The following is a 27,368-nucleotide window of genomic DNA, read 5'->3' as shown; positions in this document are numbered from 1 at the left end:
TACGAGTCGGCAAAGTATGACCGGCAACGAGTCTTGTAATTAAGAATTACGAGAATTAATTCTTCGAAATCAATCGTGCGATTAAATTTATTCGATCGAGATTTTCTTTCCTTTTCTGTTACGTATATTCGAGAGAGAGAGAAATGTAATACTAGAAACGATAACGATTCATCCAAGTAATTTATTCAAGTATCTACTATATAGTTTTTATTATTTAGCTTAGTTGAATAATAGGAAATTTCATTTAACGATCGTAGTTGTAGAGATCGTACGAGAGTCGGAAGAAAAGGGGTATAATATAAGAAAAAAAAAGAACAATGGTTAATTCCTTTGTAATTTTATTATTTTACTGCCTTTTAACGGCAATTGTTCTCACGCGGAACAATTATTCTCCCGTGCCATTTTAATTTATGAAACAATGAACGTTTCCTACATCGTCGCGCGATGCTTCGTTACAATTGTGCGATAATTATCTAAAGTTTGATCGAGGCTTCGCTCTTTCGGCGAAATCGTTCGGTATCGCGTCAACGATACCATAAAACGTCGCCCTGGGAAGGGGGAAGGGAACGTAAAAGCGACAGTATTTCGTACATCGAAAGCCCGCAAGTGTTCGCTTCTCTCGTTTCGTATACACAAAGAATTCCGGCTGCGCGTCGGTTGCATAACTAATTACGAAGTATGTATAAATAGATAATGGGGTAAAATCCATTTATAGATTATCACGGTTTAAACGTGATATAACATCAAATGTAATATGATCTAAACCCGTTGATCCTAATTTTAAATCGGTATCGATTATTGGCTGGCTCGACGATGAGAATAATCGCTGTAACAACTCGATTGTATAGAATTTAATCACCGTAACGAAAATTTACGGTGGTAATATAATTTAAATTTGCGAGCGTGGATGTAAAAGTGAATAGCGAGATTTTTAGATTGCGACGATCCGTGATTCGGAATGCTGGGGACGAATAATCGGTCGGATCGATTGCTCGATGAAGAGCTAACGAACGGCTTAACTAGTCGTTCGTTAACCTGAAGTGCGCGTAATAGCATAACCAGTGACTCTCAACGTTCCCGATAGGATCGTTCACGGCCGACCTTGAATACGTAAACGGAGTGAAAATACACGTACACGTTGTGAATAAGTTAATAAGTTTCGCGAGGAATGCGGTTAATCAATTTCTAACGCTTTCCAATATTTATATAGCTATATAAATATAAATATCGGAAGAGGAAGAGAAAAAAAATTTCAATTTTAATTCAATTTTTTAAAGGTAAGGAAAATTGCTTGCGAAATTATTCCGTACTTTATAATTCGCAAAATAAATAGATTTTTTCGCTGGGACAAATAGATAAAATATTTAAATTAATTACGTTCGTAATATATCGATGATTAAATATTTACGAAAAAAAGAGAAGAAAGAAAGAAAGAAAGGAAGGAAGGAAGAGAAAAAGAAAAAAAGTTCGGACCAAGCATTTGAAATATTTAATTTTAATAACGAGAGATTCGATTCATTCGGCATATGAATAGAGAAGAAACTATGCGAGAAATTTCCTTTGGAACGTAATTGCTTCGGCTTGAAATACTAACAACGGAATCGAGAGTAATAATTCCTCTATTAAATACCAGAAGTATTTTTACTTGTTTTATGTCGGAATTATCAAGATAAAATTTTTCCAACTAACTACTAAGCGCAACGACTAAACTTAATTATAACGTAATGTTACGCAACTGTAACGTTATATATTATAATTATTATAATAATATCTCGTGAGCGGGTGAATATGGCGATAACGATTGAAAGAAGGGAAATAAACAAAGGGATAAAGTATGAAAAATGAAATATTTCGTGCATAGATTATTAAGTTATTATATATCGTTCCGTTTAATCGAATTAACATGATCGGTTGTCGAGGAAAGAAAAGGTGCACCGGTTGTGTACAAAGTTGACGAGATGAATATATAGGAACGGCGAAAAGGCAAATTGCTCGGCGATGCTCGTTTGTCCGTTCGTAGAAACGTAAACGCAGAAACGACGTTAAAGGATGAGCCGTCAAAGGGCGGTAAATGCCTTCGCTGCTACGTTCCCTTCTACTCACGGTACAAAGCGGCGGGGGTAGAGGTCGTGGAATTACTCCACCTTTGTACAAATGAAAGAGCATTGCACGCATGTCGAGTAAAGTGAGCGATGAGCAGTCGGAAGATCGTGACAACGTACTTTTTCATAGATCCGATTCGCTTATATTTTTTATATTCCCAATTTTATTCGATAATTCGATATAATTATATCTATATTTGCACACGTGCCCATCGTTTTGATATCTCCTCGAAATATTATATATATATAATCGCCAAGGAAAAATCCATATGTGTTTTCATCCCGAGAAAAATTGATTTGTAAGCGAATTACTAGTACAAATGATTACAATCCACTAGTAATAATGATTAATAAGAAAACATGAAAAAGAGAGAATAGTTTTACGAATGGACGATTTTTATAGCCATCGGCATTTTCTATCGATCTCCTCTTGGACGGAGGTTCCCGATCGATTTTACATTCTGACATTCCATCGGAGAGATACTATTTTATGGGATTTTATTCCGAAAGGAATTCTAGAGGAACGAATCAATCGAAACGGAAAGATTTTAAAGACAGATTGCCGTTTCATCGATCTTCCAGAAGGAAGAAGAATTTGCGTGGGTAGAGGAGAAAAATATCGCGCTGCGAGGAAAGGAACCGTCGTTTATTTCGTACGTTTACGATGGGAACATCGAACACGAACAGTTTGTTAAAAAGGCGAAACAAACAGGGGTAATAAATTAAGTTTACAAATTTATAGACAAATTTTTTTTCGTCTCTTGGTTAAAAGAAGAGAATTTTGAAAAGTATCAACTCCCTCGTTGCGAGTTGTTTCATAATGGATACGTGTACGTTGGTTGATTACATCTGGTGGTTGAATATACACCGTACTTTTAAGTTTACCGTAAAAGTTGTTGGAGATGTATCGAATCGCTTTACTCCACGTCCGCCTCCGATAATACGGTCGAGCGAGCCGACTCGGGATGCCGGCAGGAATTTAAATTTGTACGCATCGGTTGAACGGCAGCTCGACAGACATCCGGGAATAATTGTGAACTCGGTCGAAGGAATATTTCAATCAAAACGTTACAAAGTTCGCTACTTTCTAGCTTCAACGTGTAATCTCGATGTTGGCGAACGTCACAGTTGTAGGTGTAGGACGTTTTCATCCCGAACAAAAGATTCTTCCTTGATATAAAGCTCCTCGTTCCTTTGTTTCCTTACGCCCCCAACCCCTTTTCACGGGGAAAAGTTGAACGTTTCCCGCCGCGGAATAATATAGCGAAAAATATTAATTAACGGGGTATCCGAAATGCGATGTACTCGAAACTTGTATGAAAGGGAACGACAATCTCTCTCTCTCGTATCTCGGATCGTATTATTAACCGAGACGTAAAAGCGAAAATGTTATTTCGCCAAATTCGAAGATGAAATGCTCTCTCGAATAAACGGAATCGTAACTAACGTTTCTCCCCTACGTTTCGATTCAAATTGTAACCTATAAGGTGGATAAAGAAGACGTAATCGATGTAAATATCGATGTAGATATCGAACGGTGAATACATGAGGAAGGAATGGTTAACGATGTGATCGGTGAAATTTAGTGCCATTCGCTTTGCATATTACATATTTATCACGTATCACGCGCGATCACGAGCATCTTTATTTTTCTTTACTTTCTCCGTATTCATTTGTAACGTACGACGATATATGAATCGTTTTAAAAACATTTAATTTTCTTTACGCTTTAGCGCAAGTTTTTAAAAACTAATTATTAATCCAAATTATCGAGTCAAAATGTTAAAATTAATCTAAAGCCAAGCTTCTTCACGATCCTTTTACCGAAAGATCATGGTCACATTCTTCTCGAAAATTTTTATCGTTTTCTGTATGCAATCGAGTTATCGTGGAGCTTTATCGCCACTCCGAAACTTTAACATCCGCCATTCTTAGAATCGCGGTAATTGATAATTATTCAATGATCGAAACCGCATATCGAGTTTAAACTCTAACGACACATTTATGATCTCGATTATCGATATAATACAACACTCTTGAAAATGCTATTGATATTTCTTCGAGCATCATAATAAACATTGCATACAGTTTCGTGTAATAACAATTTATAATGTTTTACAAATAAGATATATTTTATATCAAACGGGCTATCGTTAAAGTTTAATAATTTAAGTAAAAATGCGTTACACATTTTTTTCGTATCAAAAAAAAAAAAAATATAAATATATACGTATATATACTCGTCTATAAGAGAAAATGTCTTTGGGAAAAAATCTCTGGCATATTTTATGCGGAATTTTAATATTGGTCGCATGATAAAACCGTGAACCAAGGGTTTCGCTCATCATACTTTGGAGAAGCAAACTATTCCTGCCTCGTGATAATATCCTACTCACTGGGCATAGGCACGCTCGACGGCATAAACCGACGTTCGACGGTACCATTAAATCGTTGTCGCTGAGCCATTTTGCTCTCCGGGCAAACAAATTGCCGAACAGATTCGGCGTATCGGTCAACGAATCGACGATTAAATCATCTGCATCGCGTGTAAATAAAAATTAAACGACGAACCGTATCGATATCGATTAATTTTCTCATCGATCGAATTTGCGATGTGCACGCATCATCGAACGTTACAAAGAGAAAATAAACCGTTTTGTAACCAGCGAAAGTACCGATAAAATTCTTTTCCCCTCGAATATTTGCGGTTGAAACAATTACAGACAATTGGACAAACTCTCCAAGTTTATTCGAATTGTATTTTTAATACCTCTTCAATAGCAATAGCTGCTTTAATCGGGAAAAATAGATACAGAAGAGAAAGACGCGACTCGAAATAGCATTTCGTTAAATCGTTTTCGTTTCCGCGAGATACAGTCGAGTTCTCTTTTATTAAACTTGATGGACGATAAATATAATAAACGACAGATGCTACGATACGGAATAGAATAAAGAAGGTATTGGGTATATTTTCTTCGAGATCGAGAGTTAAAGTATTTTTTTCGATAATTAATAACGGCGAACAAATGGTTAATTCTCGATTACGAGTACGAGTAAATTATCGGTATGGAGGCGGTAATAGTTATGAACGTACGTTACGTACGTGTACATTACGTTATCACGAACATAGGTCGTCAAGCAGAATCGAAATACGGTCTACTGTCGTGATGGAAATCGAAATTTATGGTTGAATCCGTGGTACTCTCGCCTCGTTGCTCGTGGAATTCAAAGATATCTGTATCTAGCCGCAGAAATATGCAGAAAACTGTATGCATCGATTCCACTACGGACGCGTATCCACGAGTACGTACGTAAGCTGGTGTGCTTCACGCATGTGTACACGTACAAGGGATACGACGTAGAGAGCTCGAGATGGAATCGGGCAAAAATGACTTTTTCATAACGCACGACCATACATTCTCCTCTCTACGCGTGTATGTATATCGTGCGGCCAGACTATTCGTGCGAGAAAGTATATGTGTACGTGTTATGACTAAAGTTTCGCACAGAAAACTGGTTCAACGAAACGTATAATCTTGTAAGTTGAACCATTATGGACTGATTTTGCCCGACGCTTTATTTTTTTGTTATGAATTTAACTTTTGCATGACTTTGAGCGATTCTCTCTCTCTCTTTCTCTTTCTACGGTCAACAATCGTTCGCTATCATTATTAATGCGCAATTTTACGATTTTTCGGATCAATGATCGATGTAACTTGACGCGATATATTTAAAATAATCTAAAAGATAAAAGTTATTTGTAATATATGAAATTATTATTACACATTCCTATTCTAAATTCCTATCCTTGTCTATTTATCGAGAGAAAACAAATTTTTACATCGATGTAAGAAAGATGACGATTCTTCGATCGTCAAAAAAGAAATGCGAATTGAAAAATAACTATTCGTACAACAGTCTTATAAATGTCATGGAAAAGAAATTCTATGCATCAATTTTTAATGCAAAATGATATTTTTCGTTCGTTTAATTATTTTTTTTCCAATATCGTGGAATAACTCGGAACGTACAGGATTGAGCTCCTGTTGCACGCGTATCCAAATCGAAAGATTGTTTATCGAGTGGGAGGCATAGAGATACAGTGGTAAGAGTTGGTACAATAGCGAATAGGACAGAAGCAAATATCGGGTTACAGATACTGGATGATGGGACCTGGCATTGCACAATACTAATAACACTTGATGCTTACCGTAGAAGCTAAATACGACGCTTATTTGTAAGCTTATCTGTAAGTCTCTCTGGTGAGTCTCTATTAACTTGCTTATAATGTTGTGCTCGTACATTTCCATATACCGGTGTGTAAGTACCGATGTTTATATGCATCTATATGCAAGAATTTACATCTATTTACAGAGTTATTTAGACGGAATAATTTATGAAACTGTATAAATTTCGTAACTATAATTCAAGGATAAAATATAGTTGATACAAAGTGTGTTAATCTCAAGATTTATGAGAAAGATCATGCATTTGTGACTATTATCTTTTGTCTATTTATAAATATCGCGACACTGTTATTTGCTTTTGTATAATCAATTATTATAAATATTAAGTATTATTGTCTTATCGTTGCGGAAACGAAAGAAGATCATCCACGAGATGATTTTCGAGTCATTCCAAATATTTACTATAATAAAGTATGAACTATGAGGTAAACAAAATGAATATTTTGTTGTTCACTTGCATCAAATATTTGCGCAATTTTTTTCCACGAGCGCAAACTATCAAGAAATATGGATCGTGTATAAATAAATAAGGTACTGAAAATGAATTAAAGGATAATGTTGGCAATATACGACGTCATTTCTCTTTTGCGAATACATAAAAAAAAAAATTGTTTCGAAATTAATAAACGATGGAAAAAAAATTAAATCGAATTACGTTAAATTATAATACAGTATCGAGGAAACAAATATTAATTAGGCTCGAAACGGGATTCGATTGTTAACCGAGTATCAGGCGCTGTTGATAATTTTCACGAATACACGGAGATTCACGGATTAACATCTGTGAACGTACATCAAACAGTTTATACAGCGTTGATGACATACCGGAACAGAGGTCGTTAACTTTCTCGAGCGACGCTTTCACGTATACGATCGTTCGAATGGAAGTCACGTTATCGTTTGATTATAATCGAAAACTGTACTCTTTCGAGGAAAAGTAATTTACCTTAAGTAAAACGCAATAACGTTGTCAAAATTGTGATTATTAGAAGCATGTTTCAATTTGAAATAAAACAAGAGAAAACAAATATTCTGGAGGATGATATATGCATATGCAATTTCTTAAAAAAAAAAAAAAAAAGTAACGTTATTTTTTATATTTTACGATTTTATTATTTTTGAAATACAACACTGTGCTTCGATCGATTGTACGATTCTTTAAAACTGATAACCGGAAGATCAATGGCTCTGTTATTTTAAGCACGCATAAAGAAGTTTTTGTTATTCTCATTGCTTGATAAATCTATATATTTATTATTTACGTTGAAATACGATTGTTAAAGATTTTTTCGATATATAATAACGAATTAAAATATAGGAAAGAATAGTTTTAATAGAATTGCACACATCCATTCCAGTATTGTTCCACCGTAAGAAGCTCTGTGAGTTGATTCCACGAGATACGAGATCCGTTGCATTGCTCTTGAAAGAGATATCTTCGATTACCATTCTAGATTGCGCGCAATGTTTATCTTCTTAACTCAAGAAGAGTAGAACGCTAACAATTCCATCGCTTGAAAACCAATCGCTTTTATTATATACAATTATTCTAACCCGAGTATTTACGTAATTAATCGCCTATTTGTATTCATTATTTTCTTTACGTTCTCCCATTTCATCGAATTGGCAAAATTTAATTATCACGCGTTTTCAAGTAACAAATAATCCATAAATTATTTTGCTAACATTTTTTTCATTAATTTTACACAATTAATTTATAGTATAATAGTATAGATAACATGGATAATATAGAATAGTAAAAAGAAAACAAATATTTTAAATTATGTTTTAAAATTTATTCGGAAAAAAGATGAAAAAAACAAGAATAAAGCTGATATAGTGATATGAAGCATATAGTACATATGAACGCAATATAGCATACACATTTTTTTCTTAGATTTTATTACAGAGCAATGAAATCTACGTGATATTTGACGCACGATCGTTTTATCGTGACACAATTAATATTAAGCGTTAAATACATGTACATTTCGAAAAATTTCTTTCAAAAAGTTTAAAAGTACAGTATTTTCGCGTCATTTACTATCTCTCGCCGTTTTTTTTTTTTTAGGACACGATTAAAAAGTAAAAATTTGACGATAAGATCATGGAGAGATATTCGATAAAAATTATTATTTGAAAAAAAAAAAAACATCCATTACCTGTGAGATGGTAGAGTTTTCTCGGAAACGAGGAAGAAGAAGGATAGCGAGAACGTCAGATACGTCGTTAAGATTAAGCGTTCAATTTCGATCGTGTGGGTGACTTTGGGAGAGTACTTCGTCACTTGGAATCTTGATTGGCCGAAGAAGGAGAAACCGAATGAAAACGGGGACGATCGTTGGTAGATATTTCCTTTACGCGAAGAAGCGAATCTATTCAATTGAAAACACAAAGGAAACCGATTTCTACCTATCGAGAGAATAAACGGTAAATATCTCACGTAATAAATTTTATCGCGAGCCAATGCCGGCGATATACGAGGGAAAAAGAATACTGTCGTCAAAAGATAAATTAAGAAAATAAGATTTTTCCTTTTCTTTCTTTTTTTTTTTTTTTTATGATTCCATAAAGAGATACAAAGGAAAATTGGGATCTTTTCTATAATTTAACCATAATCGTTTCCTCCATTTTCTCCGCTAGTTCCTTCATCGACGATTTTTCGTACAATAAAACGAGTTAAGAACGGAGAAAAAGTGGAACTAACTAACTCGAGATATAAAATTTTATTTAAGATTATTACTCTTCGAACGTATCATAATAATTACGGAAAAAACAATTGCGTTAGTCCGTATAGTAAATTATGACGTAATGTTTTCTATATATGTATAAAAGGTGTGGAAAAGGTGATAAAAATTGATTCTATGGAAGTAAAATTCACGATGAGAGAATTCACATTTCATAGCATTGGCGTTGAACGCGAATGACCTCGAAGACAATGCTTCGATTTAAAATTAGTTGTATGTAAGCCACTGGGTTGACGAACTATCGGTATGTGATTCTCCTTGAAAACAGTTTGCCTAAGCTAACTGCTAATCGAGATTCACGCGACGAACGTGCTGTCGCAATTATCGCGCGCACGAATACTTACGAGCGAGTCTCGTTAAAAACGGATTGATATGCCGCTTCGTCTTGTAAATTTATTTCGTCATAATCGTAAACGATAATAGGCGTGAAAGTTTGTGCAATTACTTTTGATCTTTTACACACGCGATTTACGAGTTATTTATATTAAGTGTAATTAAGGATCAAAACAAAATTGGAAGAAGGAAGGAAAGGGCAAGGAAAAGGTGGAAAAATTTTGATGAAAGAAGAGAGAAGGTGAAAGCAGGCGCGTCCTTTTGTTCCGTAAGCGCACGCGAGTATAGCCGGGATCCCTCGATTTTCCAGGCTGGAGGGTTTGATCGTGGCCCGCCTACAAACAGGATCTGATTAGACGAGCGAACGGCCGTCCCCAACCGATCGATTCGAATTCCGAATCTCGAATTCACGCCGGTTCGTGCCCTCCAGTTCTACCTATGTATCCACTAGAGATGTACCTATCCGCCTACCTAGATTTCCAAAGGCAGTTGCTATCGCGACCGATTCGGATCGCCGCCTCGCTTCTCTATTAGCGTGTCTTTCGCTCCTCTTTCGAGACGCGCTGCGCCGCGCAAATATCGCGTCGTTAAATTAATACTAAACTTTTCGTACTCTCATCTTTCCAACTTCCCTCCTCCTTAAACCTCTCCTACGTATTTCTACGTCTTTTATACCGTATTCCGTATATCGTATTTTCTTCTTCTCCTCTCGAATAGAATAAGTTTAGCGTAGGAAATTTCATTTGGACGAGAAACGATAAACTCGAATCGTTCCGATGGAAAGTTTCGCGGACGACTTGTCGAGTTGTAAAATCAAGTAGCGCACGATGCGTCTTCTTTTCGCTATCTTTCTTTTCGATACTTCACCAACGTGTTTCGATAGTTTCGATCATGATCGATAAGCACGTTCCGGAACGAAATAGTTCGAAGCTTGGTAAATTTGGATAGATTTTACTATTCCATCGGAATTTCGGAATCGAGAGGACAGTAAGAATCGTCGTACGTTATTTTTACTTATTTATTTATTTCGCAATTCAGAAAATTGATAGAAAAGATGGATGTACTTAGTATCGTACGAACGAATAAAACACGTATTCCACGTACGTCCGACGTGGAATTTTGATCGTCTCGAATTCTAATTCGATCGTTCGAAAACGGATTACGAAAGAAAAAAGGCAAATAACTAATAATAATAAGTGGTGAAGTAACGATGAGAAATCGGGTGAAGAAACGTCGATCGAAATTGATCATCGCTTTTATCTTCTCTATGATCGAACTTTCAATTTTAATTACCATACGGTGGTATCGGAGATGGTATAACATCGATAACATACTTGTTACGATATTCGTATAACGAGCGGTGGAATTAAATTGAATTTTTTTAAAGCCATCGATATATAATAATAATTAATTAATTCGTCGATAACCTCCTTCTCCGAATGGAAATAAATCAAAATAAACTGAACATTTTTCAATTGGATAAAACTTTCGGATATGATATAACATATTTCCAGTTGAGAAAATCATTACTTATCGTTTGTTTTCACGTTTCGACGAAGCGAATTGAGAGAATAAACGCACGTTTTGTTGTTCGAGCTTGCGCGACTCAAGTAAAAAAAAAATAAAAGAAAAAAGAAAAAAAAACACTTGGATGGAAATAATCGTGTTAAAATATTTATAATTATTAAGATTACTAATTAAAGAAGATTGTTATCGGAATGATAATTTTTTTTATCGGTCGAGATTGATCCTCCTTGTAAGTTTAGCCGGTAGCGGAATAATTAATAGTTTAATTCGAGTGCTCGCACCCGAAGGTACGATCGCGCGCAAATATTTGCGAAAAGGGGGAGGCGATCGGATTGCAATAGGTTTGGTTCTGATTTCGATTTCGATTTCGATCTGGATCGATCGTACGTTACAGTCGAATTAACGGAAAGCCGGACCGGGATGCAAGGATTACCATTATTTTCGTCCCGTACAAATCCAGCAAATCCGTTCTACCGTACAAATATTCGCTTTCCCGTAACTGCCCAACCATTTGTTCATAAATATTGATACGTTTAAAACCTCGAGCCAAATGAGCCATTTCGCGTTTTAATTTCTCCTCTCTCTCTCTCTCTCTCTCTCTCTCTCTCTCCCTCTCTATCTCTCTCTCTATTTGGATCTCTATGCGAATTCTCTACGATATTCCACAATCGTACTATCGCGACACCGATATCACGATAATTTTCGTTTAATTGATTCGTATATCTAGCTTTCCGAATCGATTCGCTATTTATACTTGGAATGATTAAAATACAATCAACCGCGCCAACAGTTTTGCACGACAGATCAGATCGTTTTAACACCGCTTTCTACACTGTATTTTCACGTTTAAATTCCATTTATATCTTCCATTTCTTTCTCTCTCTCTCTCTCGACCAAATCGTTTCATTTGCATCTCTATCTGTATCGTGCAATTTCTAAATCTAAATGTGAAAACAATCTACTTTATATTTGAATCTTTATTATTTTTTTATGTATACATACCGTAATATTTTCATTTTTCGTTACAATTACTATTTCGATATTTCTTTTCTTTTCTTATTCTACGTTTTCCTCGATCAAATGTAATTTACCTTCGAATCGGATCGCTGTAAGGATAATATTTTTCACATTTGCTTCACGACATTTCTCTTTCTCCAGACTCGTGATTTTCCTTCCCCAACGACTTATCTATATTAAATTTACTTGTATTAGAACGCCAAACAAATTCCATTCTTTTTCCACATTTTTTCCCTCCCATATTTGCCGCTCCCACGTCATAATAATAATAATAATAATGATTATTGACTTTTCAAAATCAACTTTTCATAAATATCACGCGTGTATATAAATGTTCGGATATAAACTGTAGATATTTTAAACGTGATTTTTAATTTGGAAAAAGAATGCGTAAATGTCACCGTATACGTACATGCAAACAAATAAGTAGATATATATTTGAATCGACCTGTTCATTCATTGTACGCCGCTTACACCGAGTCTTCCGCCCCATATACCGAGAAACTTTTAGCAAAGAACGAGACTGACGTAAAGCCAAACCAGATTGGTTTACTTCTATGACCACTTCGCTTCGAATTTCCTTTGATCGTGTACCATCTACCTTCGAAAATCTTTCGCGCTTCGTTCGAGAGCGAATAAAGCGCCCCTTTTCCGATACCTGACCGAATCAACTTTGTAACGCGCTAAACCCACGAATAAAAGTTTCACGAGTGTTTATCCGATCGCCAAGTTATCGTTAGATAATAATAGGCAAATTCGTTCGTTTTCGATCGATCTGCGAATACCTATCGATCGATAAATATTCCCACGAACGATCGATTTTCACGATTGATATGATTGATTGAAAATTAACTCTAAGATATCAAGTTAAGTTGGATTTTCTTGCGTTCGATAAATTTCAATTTAGAATAATATATTAAACGATCGTTAAATGAATGAAAATGAAAGGAAACGTGCGTGTTTATTTATTATTTATAATTACATCACGAAGGTGTAAAGATGGAATGTCGCATTTGTCTAGGACAACGTGATACTAATTAGTACAGTGGCATTATTGCTCGACGAAACCTTCGTGGTCCTCTCCTCTGGACTCTATTCAGTCGGCTTCGAGTTTACTATGACTACTATTGTCTGTTCAAACAATCCCTTGTGATTAATTCGGAACGTTTTCAGTGAAAATTATGACAAACCTGTGCGAACAAGGGAACAAGAATTCGAGTGGAGGCATCGCGATAATCAAGATTCCTTGCGATTATTAATTTGATTAATCGGTTCTTTTTTTTTCAAAAGAACAAAAATATCAATATCGTATAAGAAATCAAATATACAAACGTGAATATCATTTGTATCTTCTATAATATATCAATTTTTTGCATGAAATTTATTTGATAATTAAACTCATAATGAACCGATAAACGTTGCTTTGCGCGACGATGCAAACGAATACCGATACCGTGCTATTGATTGGCCGCATCCTTCGTTAATAATTTTATTTGATCGATATCTGCACACAAATAAATAAATGACAAATAAAAAAATTTAATCAACCGTGTTATGAAAATCTATATATATCTATTAAATGTATAACATCGTTGATTAATTGTCTCTTAGTTGGCCAATGATATTTGATCAAACAATATATCTTTGGAAATAAAATTGATAATACAAATATACGGATATATTTAAGTAATTTCTCGTAAATTAATCTCTAAGATAGCCTCTCTAAAATAAGAAACTTTTGAAGAATGAAAAAATTATTTTAAAACTATATACTTATAACGAAATAATTTAAATAATTTTAAACTCGAAATAATTCGAATCTATTTTTTACGCAGTAACGATTCTTTCATGATTTTTATCTCATTATAAAAGACCGTTCTAACGTACGTCTATATTTTTTATTATACATATCACGTAGTACCACTTAAACGTAATCAAGAAATTGTTAAAGAAGACAGAGACGCTATGGAACGATTATTTGAATTTGGCTTATATTCTCTGACGTAAATACGTATTTATTTTGAAAGTGTTACAAAGTGAAATAAAATATAATGTAAATATAATATAATTTCTTTTATCGATATTTTTCTTTAAATTTCAATACAGATTATATAATAGATAAAGATATCGCGGAATAAAAATGAATTTCTAATTTGACGATAAATATATTGGATGTAAATTATAGAAAAATGGAAAATTGCGGTTTATTTTTAGGAGCGATAGCGTATCCCAAATGGACCGTTCTTTATTAACGAAAGGAAGGGTTGAAGTTAGCGTACCGGCAGAAAGCCGTAGAAAAGTTTCGAATATGCATGGCTATGCAATTCGTGCGATCCCTAGAGGCGCAAAAGTTGAGCGGATAAAAAGCAGGCTTAAAAAGAAAGAAAAGACGAATGACGAGAGGGAGACAGGAAGAAAAAGACGAAAGAATGTTTCGCGCGAAGCAGTCGACCATTTATTTTCATTCGTCGTACCAAAGGACCTCGAAACTTTTCGAGTCCCTACAAAAGCAATTTTTGGTTAACGATACGAACGCGTTTACTATTATTCGTCTCATCGTTTGTACTCGATATAATTGCAAATGTATAATTATACTCGATATTTATACGGATATAATACATATATGCAACCTAAACATATAATCCATAATACAGATTATTTAAATATTTTGGAAACGATTTATTGTTTAAAAAAATTTAAAGCAAGGATTCAAGTATTTTTAAAAAGAATAATTTAATGTTATCATGTAGATGCGTGTAACGATATATTGAATAAAATTAATAAATATCGATACGAGGAAAATCCAGCAGAAACGTAAGAAGAATTGACCGATTAATTATGCAAATAATAATCTGACGATTATATATAAGAAATAGAATATATATACATTATATTTGTCTCATTAATTCTTTAAATTTCACGATTTTTCTCATGTTGATTTTAATTTTTTTATAGATACGAATTACAATACAAATATTGAAAAGTTTATTATAAATGAAATGAAAATAACGGAGATTTTTCAAATATGTATTTGATTTTTCTAATGATAAAAATTAATTGCATCGATTAAAATATATCGATGAAACTTTGACAAAATAAAAAATGCAATCACTTACGTAGAAGCGAAACGGAGCGTAAATGGTAAAAACTCGTACGATTAAAGACAAGGGCACGTGCCCGTTCACAAAACACGTGGTTCACTGATGTATGAAAACAAGTTCAGAATACCTTTCTCTTCACACGATTAAAGTTACAATTTTACGGTAAGTACACGTTATAAGGAACACTTCACCACGATACATTTAAAAAATGATGTCAAAAGAAATCACTTCGAAAATAAGTTGACATTACAAAAGTCAATAACCACATATATTTGCACATCCGATATTTTTACATCCGATATAAATTTATAAATGCATACACATGAGAGAAGTATCGATAACGACGACTACTCCTACCATCGACCTTGAACTTTTTAAAATGAACGTTTATCGTATTAAAAATCGTATGAAAAGTCGTATAAAAAGCATGCGTATAAGAGAAATATCAAAGATACAACGACATAGATAGATAGAAATATTTAACAATAGGCTAATACGTAACATTTAAAGCTGTAACCAGTCTAGCGAATAGTAGAGAGTTGGAGTTGGAGAGCCAATGCTCATTGGTTCAAGGTAAAGTGGAACGCACGCGAGGTATAAGTGTGTGTAAGAAAGACAGCATGAGCACGTGACACGTGAAACGCACGTTTCGTTTGAAATCACGCGATTTCATCGCTACAGAAACGAAAAGGAAGTCCAATTTAATGAAATAAAGAAGAGAAAATTGTGGAACGAATGAAAGGAAAAAAAAGAGGACGGTGAATATCGGTGAGAAAAAAATGATAAAAGGGAAGTGGCACTGGCAATCCAGTTGCTTGGTTCATGTGCGTCTGGAAAGCGAATGCGGACAACAAAGGTGAAAGAGAGTAAGAGTGAGCGAGAAAGAGAAAGAGAAAGAGGAGAGTAGTTCTTTTTGTAACGGTTACCTCGTGCGCCCGAGGATGCTGATGATTGCAGTGACGATGCTCGAACATTCCACACACAAAATCCACACCACACACCACGACGATGACAACGAGTAGCAATACGACGGTGCCGCATTGCATCTTCAACCGCACTCGAGCCGCCATCACGGACGACGCTCGCGCTCGCAAAGCATGACACATACTGAGCGCTCTTGCCGACTCCGCGCATTTATATAAGCGTCGCGGTACCCAGCACCGCGCCACTCACGTTCGATACCTAGAGCGCGGCAGACGCTCTCTGCTGTCGCCGCGATAACCCCCTCGGGAGTAACCTGCAAAGAAATCGAACGGTTACTCTCATAAATGTTATTAAATTACTATTCTCTCCTACGCTTCTTTTTAATATTATTCATATCACTTTTAGCAATTCTAATTTTTTATAGCAGATTATAACGATATCTCGTCGGATTGTAATTTAAAAATTTCATCACGTGTTTATTTATTTATTTACCACGAAGTATTATACTTCCTTACATTTCGTGTCATTTTTACAATGTAATTTCATTTCAAAAAAATTAACGTGATATTTTTTATATCTCGATTAAACGTGAAATTCAAATGTGTAATTTATAAAGTAAATTTAGATATAATATTAATGATAAGAAAATAATAATAATAATTAAAATACTAACACGCGAAGCATGGTAATTTTTATAAATGGAATAAGTGTGTAACAGGAAAAAAAAATCAACACTCGTTCATCAAGAAATAAGAATATTTTATTTAAAACACGTTATATCATACAAAACGAATTACAAAAGTAGATATTTTTCATTTATATATTATAAAAAATATCTATCTGTTGTAAATAAATAATATGGATAAATTTTTCACGATGCATCCTTGTTTTAATTTCTACATATTTGCGCATACCACTTTTTGCTTTCTGCACAATTGCCACTAACACAATGAGGACAACGTGTCAAGAACATGGGACTTAGAGAATTATTTGATTTAAGATGAGAAACTACAATATCTGCCAAAGCATTTATAAATGTAGGATGATCATTAGGAGCAGCAGTTCTCCTTATTTTATCAATGCCGAGCTAAAGATAAAAAAAGATAAAAAATTTTTCTTCGTAATTATTTACGGATTATATAACGCGACACTTACTTCTTCTGCTAATTCTTTACAATACTCGATATCTAATTCATGAAGAGTTTCAATATGTTCGTTAACAAATGCTACTGGTACTAATATAAAATGTTTTTTCCCTTGCTTTACATAAGCTTTTATGGCATCATCGGTAAAAGGCTCCAACCAAGATACTGGGCCAACCTAAATACAACACATTAATATACTGCACAACGTATACAAAAATTAGAAAACGATATATTTAATATAACCTAATATTTATATATTTAAAAATAAAAAAAGGATATTTTTTTTTAATCTAAAATCTATTAAATCAAAAACTTTAATTCGGAAAAGATTTAGAAAATTGTTTTTTAATAAACAAAATACGCAAAATAATTTCATTGATTTTTTTTTCATTTTATCGATAGATGTCTATACCTTTGATTGCCATACTAGTTTGTATGGGTTACAATATTGTAACTTTTCCATTACTAAAGCAACTGTACCTGCTACTTCAGATGCATAAGCATCCCCCCTAGATACAGCCTAAAATACAATACGAAACAATCATCGTGTTAACGTTAAAATATTAATTTATTTTTCGTACTAATACGTAACCTTCAATGGTAGTGAATGAGCTGAAAATAAAATTATAACATCGCTTCTTATATCGTCGGGGAATAAAACTAATTCTTCCTTAATTCTTTCTGTAATTGTCTCTATGAATAATGGATGCGTTGCCCATCTATCTATTACACTCCATTTCATGTTAGAAGGTAATTGTCTGTAAATTATGAATGCAGTGTAATATATTTTTGGGCTAAACAAAACTATTATTATTTTATTCTCTCATTTTAATTTCATTTTCAAATATAATTAAAAAAGTTAAATTGGAATAATTATGAATATATAACTAAAGTTTGCGATAAAATGACAGCAAATTTTTTTTTTAAGATTTTTCATTTATTATCAAAATACTATAAAAGATTTGAGAAAAAGAATTTATTAAAACAACAATAAATTATTATAAGAACATTGGACAAGTTTCTTGATTTTTTAAAATTAAAATATATTGACGCACATATTCTTTATAATCTTTATTTTTGCAATCGCTGAAAAAAGCTTTTCGGCAACTGATTTCCTCATTTTCTCTCTCAAGTATAATCCTTAGCGGACAGAATAGAGGGAAATGATGAGTACGTTTAAGGAGGTGTGTACTTTAATCCAGAGTAATACATATTCTAAAAAAGCTCGGATCTTTCATCAAAAATTCCAAGTTCTCGATATAAAGAAAATCCGAATATTTTGTACCAAACATTTTATAAAACGTAATTTTATTATTAGTCATCATAAAATATTTTTAAAAAATCTAGAGAAGATGAAATATTAAGAGATCTAAAATGAATATCCTTGAGACATTATTATAATATTTGAGTTATTTCGTATTATTAAAATAATTAATCATAATCGAATAATAATTTCGTCTAAATCGTAAAAATCAAAAATTTTTTATTTTCTTTTTTCAAAAATTAAAGCGATTAATTATTGAGATATTTATTAAAATATTTAAAATAAAACAAAAGAAATAATAAATACAATATAAAAAAATATTTTATTGTAAGAGATGTAGTATCTGGATAAAAAAAATTGTTTGATCCTATTTTTAAAATATCAGTAACTAAAATATAAGTTGCATGAATAACTATATTTACACATGTTTACAAATGTTTTAAATTTGTAAAATTGTCATTGTTTAATTTTTTTATATATATATTTTTAAATAGAGATATTAATCAATTCAAAGCCCAAAATATAATGTTATCAAACATCATAATACAGATAAATTATTATTAAATAATAATTTAAAAGTCAATAAAATATAAAATTTTTATGATTTAAAAAACAAAGATTTAATATAACTATGTATTAAAGAAAATCAATTTTTTAAAAATAAATACTTACAACTCTTATTGAAATATGCTGTCACTTTGATATAAATTATGGATTAATAATCCTATTTGAAATAAAAAAATTATATACTTATATTCTTGTACATTTTTATAATCATTGTATTAGGGATAAAAATTATTTTTAATAATTGATATCGTTCCATTAATTTTTTCAAATAAATAAGAAAATTTAAACTTATATAGATTTTATACTAAAGAAATAAAAAGATACAAATTAATAGAGTATTGATTCATTTAAGAATATAAATATACATGGATAGATGTGAATCTATTTATTTTTGTGTTAAAACTATAAAAAAAGTTTAAGATTAACTACCTGTTTTTATAATACTTATATATTTCAATAAAACTTGATCCACTTGTAGCACAACAATATTGTGGATATTGAGAAAAGATTATTGTATGTTCAACACCATCTCTAAAATAAGAATATATACATATTCTTCAAATAAAGATCATTTGTTACATTTTACATTAATATACAATTATATTGTATATTTATATTAAAAATTCATTTTTATTCAGTAATAAATCAATATCCTTACTCTTCTATCTTTTGAAGTGTATTCTCAGTAAGAGGATTAGCATAACGGAATGCAACATAATGTTTATGAGGTGCTGTTTTTGGTGAAATTTTATCCAATTTTTCACACAAAAGTTTGCCTTGTTTATTTGTCCATTCTAAAATAGGAGATTTACCTCCAATTTCTTCATACTTTTTTTGTACTTTAGGTGTACGAGACTTTGCTATCCAAGGTCCTAGTCGACTGTAATATATATTGTCTAATAGAATCTTTCTTGATCTAATACTGATTGGATTTCTATAAATTATTAAAACTTATAATTAAACCTTTGAAATGGTAGTTGAATCATATCACGATCTGTCATTATACGTAATAAATATTCATGCACCTCATCAATTTTACTAGGACCTCCCATATTTAACATTAAGATTCCTGTTTTTGGTTTAATATTATTCATTTGGTTTAAAAATACTGTGGTAACGAAATGACGATAAGACAAAATGGACAAATTTGTACATTGTCTTCCTAAACAATAAGATACAAAGATATATTTAAGCAAGATAAAAATATAAATAATAAAAGCAAAAATTTAACAATCAAAAATTATGAATGAATATAATTTAGTTTGAAATGTATTTTACACAAAAAATAACTAACAAATTAAATATTATTAAATGACTTTATATTATATATATATTATATTTTTTCATATTATTGTAATGATTTATATATGCTGTGTATACTATTAAAACTATAACTATAATCTATTATAGTATAGTTATTTAAATCTATTTAAATCTATTTCTCTAAATTTTTAAAATGTATATCTAAATCTATACATATCTAATAAGTATAAAATATATTAAATAAATTTTTTTACTTACCAATTTGGAGTGTATTTATCAATCTACCGAACATATTTAACAAATTAACACTTTTTGAAAAAAATAACGAATATAATAGTATATATGAAATATTTTAGCTATTACAATTACTGCACAATCACGCTTATACAGTGGATATATGTAATATACCAAATGTATATAGGTTAGGTTCAAAAGTGAGGTTACGCTACGCCAGTTTAATAACGTTTCATACGTATGATGTGATTACACTTTTCGCATCAAGTGTTAAAATTTTCGAAAGGCATTTTTAATATAAATAAGTGATTTAATAAAAATACATCAGGAAGCTAAAATTTAATATATTTAATAAATAAAACAATTCAGTTATAATTTTCAAATATAATTAAAGTAAAATTATGACAGATCAAAATATCGAAGAACTCGGACCATCGGATTTAGGTACACTTGATTAGTAAGTAAATACGTACCGTATTCGTAAATATGAAACACTCGATAAGCATTACTTTATGACACGATTATGTTTTAGTTGGGAAAGGATTTACTCGGAAGAACTTGATAATTTTAGGGAATACGGAGATATAGGCGAAATATGGTTTGGTAAAAGTAATACACTAAAAGTCATACGGTAAGTTATTCGGATAATACGCGAAAAATTTATGTAACAACGCGAAAGATAGATGTGCATAACACAAGCAATAAACTCGCGCATAAACTAGTGGTGCTATCTTTCGTAAATTTTAGTTATTATGATCTTGAGGCTACCGAGAAGGTAATGTCTTCAAATTATGTATTTCAAATCAAATAAATAAATTTGTTTAAATTTATTTTTATATAACAAATATTTATAATAAAATCTTATATAAAATATTTAATAATTAATATAATTAATTATTATATAATACTAGCGTGATACGATTTATTTTGTGAATATATATAAATACTTTTTTTTATAAATATATGAATACATTTTCTGTTAAAAAATATTTTATATATTTAAATATTTTAATATTTCAGTTGGATTAACACGGAATTAAAACTTAATAAAAATGATAAAATAATTGACATAGGATGTGGAAATGGAATGACATTAATTGAACTTGCAAAACAAGGTTTTGAAAAATTGATGGGTATAGATTATTCGCAAAAAGCAGTTGATTTAGCTCGTGAAGTATCGAAAGAAAATAATGTGTCACACATTGAGTTAAAGGTTTGCGATATTTTAAATTCTCAAGATTTGAATTTACCGACAGACTTTAAATTAATACACGATAAAGGAACTTATGATGCCATCAGTTTAAATCCGGAAGATCCAGCGTCGAAACGACAAAAATACATAGAAAATGTATACAAAATTTTATTGCCCTCTGGTTACTTAGTTTTAACTTCGTGTAATTGGACTAAAGAAGAAATACAAAAACATTTTCAAGATTGTAAGTTATATATATTGAAAAATATAATTGAAAACATTTGAAATTTTTTATAAAAATTTATATAAAATATAAATTATATAATTTTATATAAAAATTTTCATATAATCAAAAAAATGTTTCAATTATATTTAATATTATTAAATATATTGTACAAAAATAAATAGCGTTTTTTGAATAATTTATTATTTAGAACATTGTACATACTATAAATTTTGATATTAATTCATTTTTATTATATAATATATTATTTTAATTCATTTTTTATTATATAATAATATTTGTTATAACATTAACAATAGCTAATATAATTTATAATATTTTAGATTTTGATATCTTACACGTGCTTCCCGCAGATACATTTATTTTTGCTGGACAAAGTGGAAACACTGTAACGCAATTAGTTCTACAAAAGAAATAATAAAAGATTCGATTAATAAAATATATGTATGAAGTTTTCTATTTATTTTCCTTTTAATAATTGACTTGCATAATCTATAATTAATATTAAGAAATGTATATAATATATAATAACTATATAGTACATGTATTTAGAATACAGAAAAGTTTATTCGTGCATAATATATTTGTATATATTAATAATACGTTTACATACAGTATAATTCAAAAATAAAAATAAGTTAATTTACAAATATTATAAAATACTATGCATTATAATCGAAATAAATGTTGTTGTTAAATCGTATTTTAAAAAAATTCTCATTAACATAAATTATTATTATAGTTTATTTCATATAATAATTGTTGATATTTAAGGCATTTATTGGCATGTTCAAACTTTATATATATATATATATATGTATTGTATATCTAGTTACACTATGCTATATATGTATATATTTGTTAAACGAATAGATTATTTTATAAAGCTTGCCAAATTAAAAATTCATAATCGTACATGTTTTATTCTACTCGATAAAACTGTGATGTAATAGTATCGAAATCGAAATAATATTAAAATTTCACATATATTTTATAATTTCAAGAGTTAGAAATATTGATAAACAAAAGAAGAGAAAATTAAAAAGAAAAAAATAATTGACAACTATGATATAATTATATCATAGAAACATTATAAAAGTTTCTAATATGATTTCCAGTTCAAATGAAATTGTATTAAAGAATTATAATATACATATTTTAATATTTCATAAAATTTTATTAATTTTTTAAATTATTATTTTTTTATTATAATTGAAAATTGGTCGACAAAATTTGGAATATAGATTTTAAAATTCTTAGGAATATTGTTCTAAAACAGATCTAAAACAGATGTTTTGTGAATTTTCTATTCTTTTATAATAACCTATATAATACTAACAATCTATTGCTTATTGTAAAGTCGTAAATATATATTATAATTCATATAAATATTTAGAAACACAAGAATCAATAATAAGATGTATAATATAGATTACAGATTAAAATTACAAGTGTATGGAAATATTTTGTAAGAACCTATTGTTTTAAGAGAAAATTATTCGTAAAAATTTCGTTATATATTTATATTCATATATGAATTACGAGGTATTAACATTTTTATTATGTCAATTTCGGAATAGACAATTTGACAGTACATTAAATTCTTCGCTGTAGAATAAAATATATAATTCAAAAGTATCTAGAACAAATGTACTAATTTTTAGTTTCTTTTTTTATAGTTTTTTTATCATATAAAACAGTATAAGTTGTAATTATTTATATCGTACAAAAGAAATCATATTATTTGAAATAAAAAAAATTGCAAGTTTGAAAAGATTAGACAAATTAGATTATAGATATGTTCGGGCAATTGATTAGAATTTAGATATAAGAGATATAAAAAATATGAAAAGTTATCGAATTATAAATATTTTTTGCGCATAACTTGAGCATTTTAGCTTTCTTCTGAGTGATAATTAAAATACGTATCCTCGCGTAAAATATACCAAACATATATTTTTCTTTTTTGTACAATATCATATTTTTTTGGTGATTTTTTGAAAATTTAAAAATTGACTATACATAATTTTAAAGTTAATACAATTTTTTTACATTCATTTAAAATAATATATTTCAATTGTAAATGATACTTATATGAAACTAAAATTATGTTTTACAATAATTAAACTAATTAAGAGATATAGCGTGTGAAATGCAAGAACAGATGTACCACCTGTGAAAAAAATATTTAAACCGTAATTAAAAACTTTTACTATTCACACATATATTCACGATATACTTGTGTATTTAAACTTATTTATATTAAAAAGAAAATTATTACACGTAAAAAAAAAATTAAAAGATAAATAAATTAGAACTTGATTGCGATAAAAAATGAAACAAAAAGAAATGACATACCACTGCAAAGTAAGGGACTTTCTTCATAATATCCTTCTTGACAATAGCAACGTTTTCCCAAGGTAACGTTTAATTGTACGCAATGTGCCCCGCTTGTGCATTCAGAATCATTGTTACATGAAAAATGTAACGCTACAACAGAAATATATTTTCTTAATATAAAACACTTTAAGGATAACGACGAAAACAATTCGAAGATTAAACTTCTTTATGTCTTTATCAAAGAAAAAAATATACGAACGTCATCTCAAATTTTAGCTTTTACAAGTATAAGTAAATTTAAAATTTTTACTTAAATTATTAAAAAAGTTATTGTACAAATGTAGATAAAATTATCTATTACGTTTTATATAATATTATTATTTTGATAATCAAATCTTGTGTATGCTTGCCGATTAAAATCGAATTTATATCAGTTCTTAATACATCGTTATATAGCAAATATACCGTACCAAATTGGCATAAAAGCTCGATGCGTTTTAACTCGACGGTAACACGCAATTTCACACAAATATAATACATAATATTCTCAACATCGATCAATTTTTAACCTTTGTAACAAAATTACGTGACAATTTTATCTGATATCTAAAATTGTTAACAGAAGAATACCAATTATTTTTAACTTAAGTTAGGAAAATTTTCAAATTATTTTTGTTTTTCGAATTTACTGCAGAATATTTAACCTTTACTTGGATTTTTGCAAAAAGATGTGTCTATTTTCATGTTTGCATTGTAAAATAACGAAAGTTACATATGTAAGAAAATCAAATTGGTAGCGGTGTATGTGATAAACTGAAATGATATTCGCAAAGGTTTTCAATTTGCATAGATAACCACAGTGCTGGTACCAATACATATTGCAATAGAGCACGAAAGTATATGCAAATGATAGTACAGTTTCTTCATGTTCTGTTCAATTTGTTTCTTCAAAAATGGAGATTATATTCGATATTTCTTCCAAATACTCTCCTATATCTTCGATATATGGATATATCGAAATTTATAATATAACTATTATGTAATTATATTTAAATTATATATTATATTCGGCATAAAAATGATAGATTGTTAAAGTTATATTTAAAATTATTACCTTTGAATTTGTTAATACACGCGCCGTTAAGAGGCGCGGAATAATCTCCGCAAAGGCAACGCGTCCTTCCGTCTCGAGAATCCGCTATACATGTCGTATTTTGAATTCCAGCGCAATCAGACTCCAACTTACATTCCCGTGCTCTCCCAACTAAATTTACGTCAGCATTAATCAAAAATTTGTTATCGTATAATCTTGTTTTACTCGATAATACGAAAACGCGTGATAAAAATCAATAAGGATCAACGAATCCGAAAGATCGATCGTTAATTACGGACGCGATGTGACGAGCTTTTGAAAATAGGAATCGGACGAACCTGGCGTAGGCGATGGATGAGAATTTTGATTCGAGGTTTGAGGGTTGGTTTTGCCGAAAGTCGTAAGAGCCCAAGTGGAAGATGGCGATACGAAGAACACCAATAAAAGGAACGTTGCAAACATTTGAAAACTTCTCGTCTTCTTCATTTTCTACTTGTTGCAACTACGATATATATATATATATTTAAAATCGGTGAAGATAGAAAGAGATTAACCGCACAGTTGATTCATCGATCACTGAATCCGGATATAAAATTTTAAGCGATAAAATTTTCGAGATGAAAATCACTCGCTTTTCTTCACTTCAAAGAGTATCAATTTTCTTTGCGTTGCAATGAAGTTTCTTCTCACGAGTTTTTATACCGTATATCTCGATGTATTTGCACCAATATTTAAATTAATAACGCGATTATTATCGTTACAAGCAACGGCGATCGAATATTAAATCTAGAAGATTTAGTCGAAGAAAAATTTGGACGCACTAATTTTTATTTGAAGGGAATACTATTATGTTCTATTCTAGAACTGCGTGTTACAAGGACGTTGGGGAGCCTTTTAAGCCTTTGGTACACCCCCACCCTGTATATCCTACGTGCTGCCACCACCACCAAAGCGGAAAGTATTCTACCAAAACGTAGTTTCTTACCACCACCTCGAACAAAGAGTCCGAGGTGTGTTTAAAACAGTTCCTTTAAGTTTCGATCGTAGTAGGAGTTCTCAGCTCGAAAAAAAAACAGTTCCGTGCTGGAACAAAGTATCTTAACTTTAACATTGTCACGCCATATTTTATTTTCACGCTTATGCGAAACAATATTTATCGTTATATCGTATCAATTTTCCGAATAAAAAAATTTTTTTTACAAATATTTTCTACATTTTTACATTTAAAAGATACTTTTTAAATGTATATCATCATTCTTATAATATGAGAGATATTTATTCTTAAGCGAATAAAACTCTCTTAATCGTTGTAAATCTAATCTAATCACGCTTCATCCCTTAAAATATTTACATCGTTACATTTATACGTACTTTGTGAAAAATATTTTTGATTAATTTTATGTTCGATGTTTCGATCAAGATTATATAATAAATGCAAAATATTCAAGAATTCGTTTGAAGCAAGGAATTTATCTTTTGTACGTGTCTTTTTCGTCTTACTTTATCTTCGAATAGATAAAAATTTAACAATATTTTTCGAAAACTGATGAATTTCGTACTACTTTTGCAATGCTACGTCTGTAAGTCGTAGTTTTTTCCAACCAAATCTCTTTTCGTCCAATTTTTCTCTGATCGAAATGATATTCCAGCAATTCAAGTAACCATGAAATCATTTTACATAAAACTCGCGTAATATAACTGATATATCTTCTCTTTTTCTAAAATAAAAAATAATATATCTTTATTACAAATTACAAAACTAATGGATAGAATTACTTATGTTTGACAAATATTATTCGAATAATCTAGTACTAAAGTTTAATTTAATCAAATTGTACATGAACATAAAAATAAAATCACAAAATCAAACTGTACATGAAAGTGAAAAAAAATCACAAAGTTCATCTCTATTCCAACAACTCGTGCACGAAAAATCATGTTTCGTTTTACACAGTCACGAAACTTTATCGGTCAAATAACTCTACTATCTATTGGAAAATCAAGTTTCATCGAACACAAATTAGTTAG

The 27,368-nt window shown here is 30.7% G+C and overlaps 4 protein-coding genes across 9 annotated transcripts in view; 1 reads left to right on the top strand and 3 right to left on the bottom strand.

Moving 5' to 3' along the window:
- Nucleotides 1–16,309, bottom strand: part of LOC409923 (leishmanolysin-like peptidase) — an 85,294-nt gene extending 68,985 nt beyond the window's left edge. For 2 of the 4 annotated variants that reach the window (XM_016912869.2, XM_016912872.2), the window contains exon 1: nucleotides 16,001–16,120. Coding sequence is in view for 2 of the 4 variants with exons in the window: in XM_026442083.1 (XP_026297868.1) it covers nucleotides 16,001–16,180 (180 nt within the window). In the remaining 2 variants the exon portion in view is untranslated. Of the gene's footprint in view, nucleotides 1–16,000 lie in introns of all 4 variants that reach the window. The other 2 variants (XM_026442083.1, XM_026442077.1) reach the window with 2 other exon arrangements.
- Nucleotides 16,310–16,736: 427 nt separating this feature from the next.
- Nucleotides 16,737–21,150, bottom strand: LOC409922 (ferrochelatase, mitochondrial). 3 transcript variants are annotated; one of them, XM_026442106.1, is made up of 8 exons: nucleotides 20,945–21,150; nucleotides 19,938–20,136; nucleotides 19,633–19,854; nucleotides 19,404–19,505; nucleotides 17,736–17,901; nucleotides 17,556–17,663; nucleotides 17,154–17,318; nucleotides 16,737–17,085 (listed from the first exon to the last, which is right to left on the bottom strand). In XM_026442106.1, exons 2-8 carry the CDS (start codon nucleotides 20,066–20,068, stop codon nucleotides 16,888–16,890), a joined length of 1,092 nt encoding a protein of 363 aa, XP_026297891.1. In that variant the 5' UTR covers nucleotides 20,069–20,136; nucleotides 20,945–21,150; the 3' UTR covers nucleotides 16,737–16,887. The 3 variants fall into 3 exon arrangements, with proteins under 3 accessions (XP_026297891.1, XP_006571767.1, XP_006571769.1); XM_006571704.3 differs by lacking the exon at nucleotides 20,945–21,150 and adding an exon at nucleotides 20,496–20,661; XM_006571706.1 differs by lacking the exon at nucleotides 20,945–21,150 and having other exon boundaries at nucleotides 19,633–19,908; nucleotides 20,000–20,136.
- On the top strand, nucleotides 20,740–23,055 carry LOC552181 (EEF1A lysine methyltransferase 2). Its single transcript, XM_624559.6, has 4 exons — nucleotides 20,740–20,928; nucleotides 21,004–21,102; nucleotides 21,492–21,907; nucleotides 22,231–23,055. The coding sequence occupies exons 1-4, from the start codon at nucleotides 20,873–20,875 to the stop codon at nucleotides 22,323–22,325; spliced, it is 666 nt and encodes a 221-aa protein (XP_624562.2). The 5' UTR covers nucleotides 20,740–20,872; the 3' UTR covers nucleotides 22,326–23,055.
- LOC102654257 lies at nucleotides 22,165–26,224 on the bottom strand. The gene is made up of 4 exons (XM_006571708.3): nucleotides 25,679–26,224; nucleotides 25,362–25,511; nucleotides 24,266–24,397; nucleotides 22,165–24,080 (listed from the first exon to the last, which is right to left on the bottom strand). The coding sequence occupies exons 1-4, from the start codon at nucleotides 25,824–25,826 to the stop codon at nucleotides 23,998–24,000; spliced, it is 513 nt and encodes a 170-aa protein (XP_006571771.1). The 5' UTR covers nucleotides 25,827–26,224; the 3' UTR covers nucleotides 22,165–23,997.
- Nucleotides 26,225–27,368: the final 1,144 nt, after the last annotated feature.

This window comes from Apis mellifera, linkage group LG1, assembly GCF_003254395.2.
Source record: "Apis mellifera strain DH4 linkage group LG1, Amel_HAv3.1, whole genome shotgun sequence".
Lineage (NCBI taxonomy): Eukaryota > Metazoa > Arthropoda > Insecta > Hymenoptera > Apidae > Apis > Apis mellifera.
Note: the sequence above shows the minus strand (reverse complement) of the source record. Positions and strands in the feature narration are given on the sequence as shown.